Source organism: Macaca mulatta, chromosome 10 (genome assembly GCF_049350105.2).
Source record: "Macaca mulatta isolate MMU2019108-1 chromosome 10, T2T-MMU8v2.0, whole genome shotgun sequence".
NCBI classification, from domain to species: domain Eukaryota; kingdom Metazoa; phylum Chordata; class Mammalia; order Primates; family Cercopithecidae; genus Macaca; species Macaca mulatta.
In genome coordinates, this window is record NC_133415.1 from 11,763,205 (window position 1) to 11,775,379 (window position 12,175).

The 12,175-nt window shown below is 35.9% G+C and overlaps 1 protein-coding gene and 1 long non-coding RNA gene across 2 annotated transcripts in view; one reads left to right on the forward strand and one right to left on the reverse strand.

Moving 5' to 3' along the window:
- The window catches only part of ENTHD1 (ENTH domain containing 1), a 148,571-nt gene that overhangs the window by 119,687 nt on the left and 16,709 nt on the right, over positions 1-12,175 (forward strand). The window contains exon 6 of the mRNA XM_001099911.5: positions 2,120-2,509. Within this exon, the coding sequence (XP_001099911.1) occupies positions 2,120-2,509 (390 nt within the window). The remainder of the gene's footprint in view (positions 1-2,119; positions 2,510-12,175) is intronic.
- The window catches only part of LOC144331683 (uncharacterized), an 84,475-nt gene that overhangs the window by 36,468 nt on the left and 35,832 nt on the right, over positions 1-12,175 (reverse strand). The window lies entirely within an intron of this gene.

Below are 12,175 nucleotides of genomic sequence, written 5' to 3' on the forward strand. Positions count from 1 at the left end.
GCTGTGAATATTTTCATCAGAAAGATCTAGTCATTCTGAAATGTCCTAGTTTAATATTGCTAAATTTTAAGATGTTCTTGTTACATATAGAGCAAAACATTTTTGTCCTGTTTTTCTCAGATGTAAAATGAAAGTCAGTGGAAAAATATTTAACTAAAATTCACTTTTAATAATGCTTTGATATAAATGTGGTGGTATGCAAAGTCACTTTGAAATACCATAAATCTAGTAATCTAGTATTCTACTAGGAATATATTAGTTTGGGTTTGTTGGGTTTTTTTTTTTTTTTTCATAGAAATGGGGTCTCACAATGTTGCCCAGGCTGATCTCGAACTCCTGGGCTCAAGTGATTTTCCCACCTCAGCCTCCCAGTAGCTGGGACTACAGGCACTGCGCTTGGCTTATATTAGTATTTTTAACAGACTTTCAATCATCTAAATATATTTCAGTCATATGCAAATTAGGAATATTTTAGGAGAGGTTCTTTTCATCTACCTATTTCCTTTCATCATTATTAAGCAGTTAAACTATATTCAGTTTAGAAAAATGAAGGCGTTACTTTTCTTTCATCTTTGTGCTTCAGTTTCCCTTGTACCCAGTGAGCATTCATTGAACCTGTCCTCTGGGAATGGCACTGTTAGGTGCTGGGACACGAAGATGACTCCTTGTAAGGTCTCAAGGAGACTTTTGTCAGGTAGGGGACAAGACTTGTAATAAATGAGATATGAACTGTTATAATTACTCACAGAGCTTCAAACAGGACATGTGAAGATAGGCAATAATAGGATAGGGTGAGGAAAGAAGAGGGTCAGGGCAAGCTTTAAAGAGAAAGTGATACTTGAATTGAATTTTAAAAGATGAGAGGATGGAGGAAAAATGGAATTTCTGGTGAAGATAGCAATATAAATTTCTTGAACTGTCTAATTCTGTGGTACATACCAGCAGCTTTTTTGCTAAGGCTAACCTCCAACTGCAGATGAAAATGAAAAGGAAGGTTTTTAGAGACAAAGGACAGTTTCTTTTCTTTAATAACGCAGAGCCCAAAAGTGATGAGGATAGCATATAAATGTGCATTCTGAAGTATTTTATGACATACATCGTGATGTATAATCACTCGATAGTGAATCACACAATTTCTGTGTCCCTTTTGGGAGCTTCAGAAGATAACCTCTTCCTTTGGCCCTCTTCTATCTCATTACGCTTCTCATTTCACGAACACAACCTCATAAAAATAATGGTCTTTCTTTTCATATCCCCGTTCAGATGGAGCTGTTGCAGAGCAAGCCCTGGCGCTGAGAGTGTTCCTAGCAATTTGCATCTAGAAACTTGGACCAGGTCTATGACGCATTGATTCAATAGACATTCCTAGATCAGGCCCACCTGAAGTTTCAGTTTCTTAGAATTCCTTCATTGTCTCCTATTTGTAATAAATATTGTCTGTTATATTCTAGGTACTTCGGTGATATTAACCACTAGAATGGACAAAGATCTCCAACCCAGTGGAAGTTACATTTTACTAATTGTCAGAACATCTCTGAAAGATTGTTTCCTTTCTTCCATATAGACAAAGCATTTATTAAACTTAAGCTTCTACCTAAAGCATTGAGTTTCTTTAATGTGCCTTGTATATAGAAACTGTGTGGAAGAATACATTCTTCATTTTGGGGGAGAAAGCTCTTTTTTTTTTTTTTTTTTTTTTTTTTTTTTGGTAGCTGAGGGTTCTGTAAGGATAGACCAGTATGATGTGGCATATTTTCCCTAGTTTATCTTGTAAAAAAGATGAAAGTTGGAAAGTACTAAAAATATGGTGGTTTCAGCGACAGATAAGTGGGTGAAGGGAGAAATATTTAAAGACAAGTTATTTGAAGCTTTCCTTGCTTTGTGCTTCACTGAGGAGAGAGGGAGAAGGCAGCTACCAAAATGACTAAGGCGTCAATTATAGCTTGGGTGTACTTTAAATAGGCAGAATATAGAAGCATAGTAAGAAAGCAGAAGGGCTAAATAGGAAAGAATTCTGTTATGACATTAAGAAATCCTATTTATTAAAATTGCAACAGATTTGAAATAGAGTATTTTCAGTTTTATTTTTTGATTATAGCCCTTATTTGTTATTTTATAGATGCTGTGCCTACTGTCTCAGAAAATAGTCCATCTGGGCAGACAGATGTGAGTTTGGACAAGAGATCAGATGGTACCCTTACAAATACTGTAACAGAAAACCTCTTGGAAACACCTTTAGAAAAGCAATCAGCTGCAGAAGGTCTTAAAACATTGACAATTTTACCAGCATGTTGGTCGTCAAGTAAAGAGGAGTTTATCAGCCCCAACTTAAGGATATCAAAGTCAAATTCTACTTTCCATAACCAGGCCTCTGTAGAAACACTCTATCTCTCTCCCTCATTCAAAATATTTGACCCAGCAAAGGAGACTGTAATCAACAAGGCCTGCCAGAAACCACCACAATCCAGCATTCAGATGGATGATAAAATCCTCAAGACAACCACATGGGGTGAGTCCACCAAAAACAAAAACAAAACAAAAAACCTCTTTTGAAGCATTATTTTACTTTTCTCTGCTTTCTGTCTCCTTTTTTGGTTCCCTCCTTTCAGTCTTCATCAGTGATACTAAAATGTACATACCATACACATACTTTTTAGTTGGGAAAGTACCCCTTTTATTAAAGGGCCAATAGATAATTCATCACTGTGGGTTCTGAGTCCTTCGTTGAATATATTACCATAAGTTCTGAGCAATTTTGGTACAGACCAAATTAGAAGGAACCAGCATGAAGTAAATGCTTTCTGTTAGACATGTAGGTTACTTATTAAGAGATTATATGAAAAAGAATTGGTTATTATGTATATTGGTATATACACACACCCCCACATACACACGGATGTATGTGTGCCCTTTTAAAAAGGGCTGTGTACTGATTGCACAAAAGGGACGGGGGATCTTGTCCTTTTTATAGTATATATTATATATTTTTATATTATAAAGATATAAAAAACATTAAGAAGATTGCAATATTGTTTAGACTGGGTAATAAAGGATAAAGCCAGTTGAGATTTCAGGTTATTGGCTGTCAGTTACTACATCCTCCATTAAATAATTATGCTTTCTACTTTAAAGTTTATTAGTAAAATAATAATTTTTTGTTTATGAATTTTTCAAAGACTAAGTAGTAGTTTTATTGGTTCTTACATATAATAGTGCTAACCAACTCATATAAATATAAATTAAAATTTATTTATTTTTATTAGGGACAGCGTCTTATTCTGTTGCAATCAATGCAATCATGGCTCACTGAAGCTTCAAACTCCTGGGCTCAAGCAATCCTTCTGCCCCTCAGCCTTCCAAGTAGCTAGGACTACAGGTGCATGCCACCACACCTGACTAATTTTATTTTTGTGTGTGTGGAGGTGGGCGTCTTGCTATTTTGCCCAGGTTGGTCTTGAACTCCTGGCCTCAAGTGATCCTCCTGCCTCAGCCTCCCAAAGCTCTGGCGTCACAGGCATGATCCACTGTGTCTGGCCAATACAAAGATTTTAATGCGAATCTTTTAAACAGACTCAAACCCAGATCAAAAGTACATATAAATGTAAACAATGGAAGCCACCATGTTGAAGTTAAATAAATTTATATTGGTATTAGTAAGGTCAATGAGTAATAAAAGATTTTCCTTGGTGCTCTTTCGAGAATTTTTTGATATTGAATAGCCTAAAGGTAGTAAAACTGATTCTCAGTTTTGTCAACCAATTAACTTTTCTTCTGAGACTGCTGATGTGGAAACCAGTTAGTATTGGTTATGATGGCTCTGATGGCTTATGTGCCTGGCTGTCCCTGGGAAGTGGATACGTTTGGTTCATTTATTTCATGAATACCACAAGAAGATCATTGAAAATACTTTTTGGTTGTTTTGAGTGTACCAAGTACACTTAAAATTTAGCAAGAAGTTCCTCTAAAACTGGTTAACAAGGAGAATTTTTTGTCTGCTTATAATAGATAGTATTGGTCTAATTCTACTACCAAAAATACTTATTAAATCTAGGAAATTATTAAAAGTTGGTTTGAAGTCATCATCAAACAACCAAGTAGAAAATACATAATAGGTTAAGACGCCGGGGGAAGGAAATTATGAGTCCCTCATTCACCTTAGTTTCCCCACCTTGAGTCATTTGCCAGTTCTCAGAGCGAGATAATAGAAGCTGAAGAAAAATCAGAGGCGTAGGCTTTCCACAGTCTCACTGAGCTTGGGAGACATGGTAGGAGTTTGGGCTTTCAAGGTGTCAGGGACTTGAAGGGCCCATATTCCAGAGGGAGGGAATCACAGAGAAGAAATCCTAAAAATCTTTCTGTCATTTCTTACTGAAACATTTGCCTACTGCTAAGCTGCCTGCATTCAGGATGAGATGCCAAGAAACTAAATGGGAAGCGGCTTCTAAAAGGCCAGTGAACTATGCAGAGATTCTGATGATCTTGTGATACAAGGAAACAAATGTCAGAGTTCAGGATACAGCAAATGGTAGGAGTCATGGGAAACACTCCAGGCTTTCCACTGGGACCCCGATAGGCTACACCCTAGAGTATGAGGACGAACGAGAAGTTGAGTAGCCCTCACAAATACTATTAATAAAACCTATTTCACCTAGAGTAAAGTGATTGACTTGTATTCCATCTGCCTTCCAGAAGACAATTCAATCCTTTCTTGAGAGCTCTTAAAATTTTTCATTAAAAATTTTGGCTTTCAACCCAAAGTTACCAAGCATACTAGGAAATGAAAAACCGGCCAGAAATATAGGAGAAAAGTAGACAACAGAAACAGATCCACAGTAATCTAGATTCTGAATGTATAAGATAGGTACTTTAAAATTATGATTAATATTAATATGAACAAGAAGACAGGAAAGATGAAGAATTTCATCAGAATACTAGTATCTATTTTAAAAATCAAATGGACTGGGTACAGTGACTCATGCCTCTAATCCCAGCACTTTGGAAGGCTAAGGCAGGGAGATTGCTTTGAGGCTAGGAGTTCAAGATAAGCCTGGGCAACATAGAGAGACCCCATCTCTACAAAAAATATATATATATTAGTCAGATGTGGTGGCATGTCTCTGTAGTCCTAGCTACCCTGGAGGCTGAGGCAGGAGGATCACTTGAGCCCAGGAGGTTAAGGCTGCAGTGAGCCATTATCATGCCACTGCACTTTAGCCTGGGTGACAGAATGAGATCCTGTGTCAAAAAAAAAAAAAAAATCAAATGAAAATTGTAGAACTGAAAAATACAGTAGCTGAAATTAAGATTCTGAGGGTATTCTTCAGTCCTCATAGCCTGGAGTGTCAGAAGAGAGTTCAGTTCTGGTAGGGAAGCTGGAAAGTTATGAATGAAAACCTAAAAGAGAAGGAGACTCAGAAGGGGCAAACCTCATTATTTGTATATAAACTCTTCCCAGATTCTTGATTGACCACTAAACTATACATATAGGGGGACCCCAGTGAGTCTGACCAGAAAAGAAAAATCCTACTGGAAGCCAAAAGAACTGAGATGAGACTTCAGCTTCTGCTTACTGGAGGGCTGACAGTCTGAAGAGGCCAGGCAAGTTATCTTCCAACCAGAACAAAAATCAGTGCTCTTTAGAGGAGTATCACAAAATCCAGACACTTTGCAATGTATCATCCAGATGTCCAGTGTAAAATTTTAAAAATCACTAGGCATTTGAAGAAATCGGAAAGTATGAGTCATAATGAAGATATTAAGAGTCAGTAGAAACTGACCCTTAGATGACCCAGGTGTTGCAATTAGCAGACAAATTCTAAAAGCAGCTATTATAAATCCATTTAAGAACTTAAAGTACTCACAATGAATGAATAGAAAGGGGCATCTCAGCAGGCAAATAACTGTAAAAAGGAATTAAATGAAAGTTCTGGAGCTGAAAGATAAATACTTGAAATGAAAATTTTACTGGAAGGGCTTAGCAGAAGATTAAAAATGAAAGAAAGAGCAAATGAATTTGAAAATAGATCAATAGAAATAATCTGATCTGAAAAATGGAAAGAAAAAGATTAAAGAAAAAGAAACAGAGAGACTCAGTCTTGTGAAACAGTGTCAAGCAGTCTGACATTGATGTAATTGGAGTTCCAAAAGGTGAGGAAAAGACATAGGGTCAGAAAAAATTATTTGAAGAGATAATGCTCAAACCTCTCCAAATGTGTGAAAGAAATAAACTTTCAGATCCAAAATGCTCAATGAATTTCAAACAGAATTAAAGAAAAATACCACTATGTCTAGACACATTATAGTTGGACAGCTGGATTCCAGAGATAAAATCTTGAAAGCAGGAAGAAAAATTATATTACATGCAGAGGACCAAGAATATGAATGACACCTGATTTTTCATCATAAGCAGTGTATACCAGGAGACAATGAAAAGTTATCTTGTAAGTGTTAAATGACAAAAGCTATTAACCCAGAATTCTATATCTAGCAGAACCAAAAAAAATGAAAATGAAAACAGGACTTGATTCAAGTGAATAAAAACTGATCATCAGAAACACTTGATTCAAGTGAATAAAAACTGATCATCAGAAACACTGAAGAAATATTTTCAGCCTAATGAGAAATTATGCTAGTTACCTGAATCTACAGAAAAGAATAATGAGCACTGGAAATGATAAATATGTGCATAAATATAAAATACTATGCATGCTTTTTCTTCTAATTAAAAAGTACATGTAACTCAAGCAAAACTTATAATACTGTATTTTGGGGTTTAAAACATATGTAGATATATATTGCAACATAGCACCAAGAATGAAAAGTTCATGGAATTATACCATTGAAAGATTTCTATATTTTATATGAAATAGTACAATATTAACTATGAATAACTCATAAGTTAAGCATGCATATTTACACTTGTAAAAAGGAAAGTGGTATAGCCAAAGTCCTATTGAGGAATTAATATGGAATAGTAAAAATATATTCGAGCAACACAAAAGAAGAAAGGAGGGACAAAAACAGACAAATAGAAGGCAGAGAGCAAAATAGAAGACCTAAATCCAAGCATTTCAATAATTACATTAAATAGAAGTGGAATAAACTTTCCAATTAAAAGGAAGAGACTTTAGATTGGATAGAAAAGCAAGACTCAACTATATGCCATCTATGAGGGAAGTGCTTTAAATACAAAGACATAAATTGATTGAAAGTAAAACAAATAAAAATATGTACTATGCAAGCAGCATAATAAAGTGGGAATGGCTATATTAATACCAGACAAAATTGACTTTAACCAAGGATTATTACTAAATAAGGACATTTCATATTGATATATAGGCCAATACATTAGGGATATATAGCAACTAAAAGTGCATATGCACATAGGCTCAAAATAAAGGGATGGAGGAAGATCTACAAAGTAAATGGAAAACAAAAAAAGACAGGGGTTGCAACCCTAGTCTCTGATAAAACAGACTTTAAACCAACAAAGATCAAAAGAGACCAGGTGATTACATAATGGTAAAGGGATCAATTCAACAACAAAAGCTAACTATCCTAAATATATATGCATTCAACACTGGAACACCCAGATTCATAAAGCAAGTCCTTAGAGACTTACAAAGAGACTTAGACTCCCACACAATAATAATGGGAGACTTTAACACCCCACTGTCAACATTAGACAGATCAACGAGACAGAAAGTTAACAAGGATATCCAGGAATTGAACTCAGCTCTGCACCAAGCGGACCTAGTAGACATCTACAGAATTCTCCACCCCAAATCAACAGAATATACATTTTTCTCAGCACCACATTGCACTTATTCCAAAATTGACCACATAGTTGGAAGTAAAGCACTCCTCAGCAAATGTAAAAGAACAGAAATTATAACAAACTGTCTCTCAGACCACAGTGCAATCAAACTAGAACTCAGGATTAAGAAACTCAAAACCACTCAACTACATGGAAACTGAACAACCTGCTCCTGAATGACTACTGGGTACATAACGAAATGAAGGCAGAAATAAAAATGTTCTTTGAAACCAATGAGAACAAAGATACAACATAGAATCTCTGGGACACATTTAAAGCAGTGTGTAGAGGGAAATTTATAGCACTAAATGCCTACAAGAGAAAGCAGGAAAGATCTAAAATTGACACGCTAACATCACAATTAAAAGAACTAGAGAAGCAAGAGCAAACACATTCAAAAGCTAGCAGAAGGCAAGAAATAACTAAGATAAGAGCAGAACTGAAGGAGATAGAGACGCAAAAAAAAAACCCTTCAAAAAAATCAGTGAATCCAAGAGCTGGTTTTTTTAAAAGATCAACAAAATTGATAGACCACTAGCAAGACTAATCAAGAAGAAAAGAGAGAAGAATCAAATAGATGCAATAAAAAATAATAAAGGGGATATCACCACTGACCCCACAGAAATACAAACTACCATCAAAGAATACTATAAACACCTCTACACAAATAAACTAGAAAACCTAGAAGAAATGGATAAATTCCGGGACACATACACTCTCCCAAAACTAACCCAGGAAGAAGTTGAATCCATGAATAGACCAATAACAGGCTCTGAAATTGAGGCAATAATTAATAGCCTACCAACCCACAAAAGTCCAGGACCAGACGGATTCACAGCCAAATTCTACCAGAGGTACAAGGAGGAGCTGGTACCATTCCTTCTGAAACTATTCCAATCAATAGAAAAAGAGGGAATCCTCCCTAACTCATTTTATGAGGCCAACATCCTCCTAATACCAAAGCCTGGCAGAGACACAACAAAAAAAGAGAATTTTAGATCAATATCCCTGATGAACATCGATGCAAAAATCCTCAATAAAGTACTGGCAAACCGAATCCAGCAGCACATCAAAAAGCTTATCCACCATGATCAAGTGGGCTTCATCCCTGGGATGCAAGGCTGGTTCGACATATGCAAATCAATAAACATAATCCAGCATATAAACAGAACCAAAGACAAAAACCACATGATTATCTCAATAGATGCAGAAAAGGCCTTTGACAAAATTCAACAGCCCTTCATGCTAAAAACTCTCAATAAATTCGGTATTGATGGAACATATCTCAAAATGATAAGAGCTATTTATGACAAACCCACAGCCAATATCATACTGAATGGGCAAAAACTGGAAGCACTCCCTTTGAAAACTGGCACAAGACAGGGATGCCCTCTCTCAACACTCCTATTCAACATAGTGTCGGAAGTTCTGGCCAGGGCAATCAGGCAGGAGAAAGAAATAAAGGGTATTCAATTAGGAAAAGAGGAAGTCAAATCGTCCCTGTTGGCAGATGACATGAGTGTATGTTTAGAAAACCCCATTGTCTCAGTCCAAAATCTCCTTAAGCTGATAAGCAACTTCAGCTAAGTCTCAGGATACAAAATCAATGTGCAAAAATCACAAACATTCTTATATACCAATAACAGACAGAGAGCCAAATCATGAGTGAACGCCCATTCACAATTGCTTCAAAGAGAATAAAATACCTAGGAATCTAATTTACAACGGATGTGAAGGACCTCTTCAAGGAGAACTACAAACCACTGCTCAGTGAAATCAAAGAGGACACAAACAAATGGAAGAACATTCCATGCTCATGGATAAGAAGAATCAATATCGTGAAAATGGCCATACTGCCCAAGGTAATTTATAGATCCAATGCCATTCCCATTAAGCTACCAATGACTTGCTTCACGGAATTGGAAAAAAACTACTTTAAAGTTCATATGGAAGCAAAAAAGAGCCCACATTGCCAAAACAATCCTAAGTCAAAAGAACAAAGCTGGAGGCATCATGCTACCTGACTTCAAACTATACTACAAGGCTACAGTAACCAAAATAGCATGGTACTGGTACCAAAACAGAGATATAGACCAATGGAACAGAACAGAGCCTTCAGAAATAATACCACACATCCACAACCATCTGAACTTTGACAAACCTGACAAAAACAAGAAATGGGGAAAGAATTCCCTATTTAATAAATGGTGCTGGGAAAACTGGCTAGCCATATGTAGAAAGTTGAAACTGGATCCTTTCCTTACACCTTATACAAAAATTAATTCAAGATGGATTAGAGACTTAAATATTAGACCTAAAACCATAAAAACCCTAGAAGAAAACCTAGGCAAAACCATTCAGGACATAGGCGTGGGCAAAAGACTTCATATCTAAAACACCAGAAGCAATGGCAACAAAAGTCATAATTGACAAATGGGATCTAATTAAACTAAAGAGCTTCTGCACAGCAAAAGAAGCTACCATCAGAGTGAACAGGCAACCTACAGAATGGGAGAAAATTTTTGCAATCTACTCATCTGACAAAGGGCTAATATCCAGAACCTACAAAGAACTCAAACAAATTTACAAGAAAAAAACAAACAACCCCATGAAAAAGTGGGCGAAGGATATGAACAGACACTTCTCAAAAGAAGACATTTATGCAGCCAACAGACACATGAAAAAATACTCATCATCACTCACCATCAGAGAAATGCAAATCAAAACCACAATGAGATACTATCTCACACCAGTTAAATGGCGATCATTAAAAAGTCAGGAAACAATAGGTGCTGAAGAGGATGTGGAGAAATGGGAACACTTTTACACTGTTGGTGGGACTGTAAACTAGTTCAACCATTGTAGAAGACAGTGTGGCGATTCCTCAAGGATCTAGAACTAGAAATACCATTTGACCCAGCCATCCCATTACTGGGTATATACCCAAAGGATTATAAATCATGCTGCTTAAAAGACACATGCACACGTATGTTTATTGCGGCACTATTCACAATAGCAAAGACTTGGAACCAACCCAAATGTCCATCAGTGACAGACTGGATTAAGAAAATGTGGCACATATACACCATGGAATACTATGCAACCATAAAAAAGGATGAGTTCATGTCCTTTGTAGGGACATGAATGCAGCTGGAAATCATCATTCTCAGCAAACTATCACAAGAACAGAAAACCAAACACAGCATGTTCTCACTCATAGGTGGGAATTGAACGAGAACACTTGGACACAGGAAGGGGAACATCACACACCGGGGCCTGTCGTGGGGTGCGGGAAAGGGGGAGGGATAGCATTAGGAGATATACCTAATGTAAATGACTAGTTAATGGGTGCAGCACACCAATATGGCACAGGGAGAAATTACACAAATCCGCAGTTTTAATTTGAGATTTTATTATTCTCAGCAATTGATAGAACTAGGCATAAAAATCCATAAGTATGTAGAAAGTATGAATAACTATTCAAAAACCTTAACTTACTTGAAATCTCTAAATCACGACATCCAATCACTGCAGAATACATTATTTTTCTTTTTTTTTAACATTCTTTTTCAAGTGTAAAAGGAACATTCACCAAGAAAGAACACGTACTGCATCATTAAAAACACAGAGTATTTTGAAATAAAGTGTGGTATGAAAACAAAAAGTAACAATAAATTTCAAAAGACTGAAATCTTAAAAAGTATGGTCTCTGGCCATAGTAGAATTAAATTAGAAATTGAAAACAATGAAATACATAAAAGAACCCCAAATATTTGGAAATTTAGCAATATGCTTCTAAATAATCTATGAGTCAAAGAAGAAATCTGAAGAGAAACGAGAAAATATTTCAAACAATGATAATGAAAATCAAAAAAATGTGAGATGCATCAAAACTAGTAGGAAATTGCTAGAGGGAAAATTATAGCTTGAAGTGCTTATATAAGAAAGGAAGAATGCCTTAAAAATCAGTGTTAGAAGGTTCTAACTTAAGATGCTCGGAAAAAAGGAACAAATTAAGCCTAAAGTCAGTAAAAGGAAGTAAACAACAAATATAGGAATAAATGAAATAAAAACAGATTAAAGGTGACGCTTTAAAAAGGTTAAAATTTATAAACCCCTATTAAGACTGATTAAAAAAAGATAATTACAAATTACCAATTCTAAGAATTAAAGATAGTATATAACTAAAAAACCTATAGATACCAAAAGATTATGAGAGAGTATTATGAACAATGTTATGGCAATAGATTTGATGCCTTAGTTGAAATGGATAAGACAGCTGGCTAAAACTGACCTGAGAAGACCTTTGTGTTTGTCAAATAAGCTGGGGAAAAAAGATGTATAGATACAGACACACAC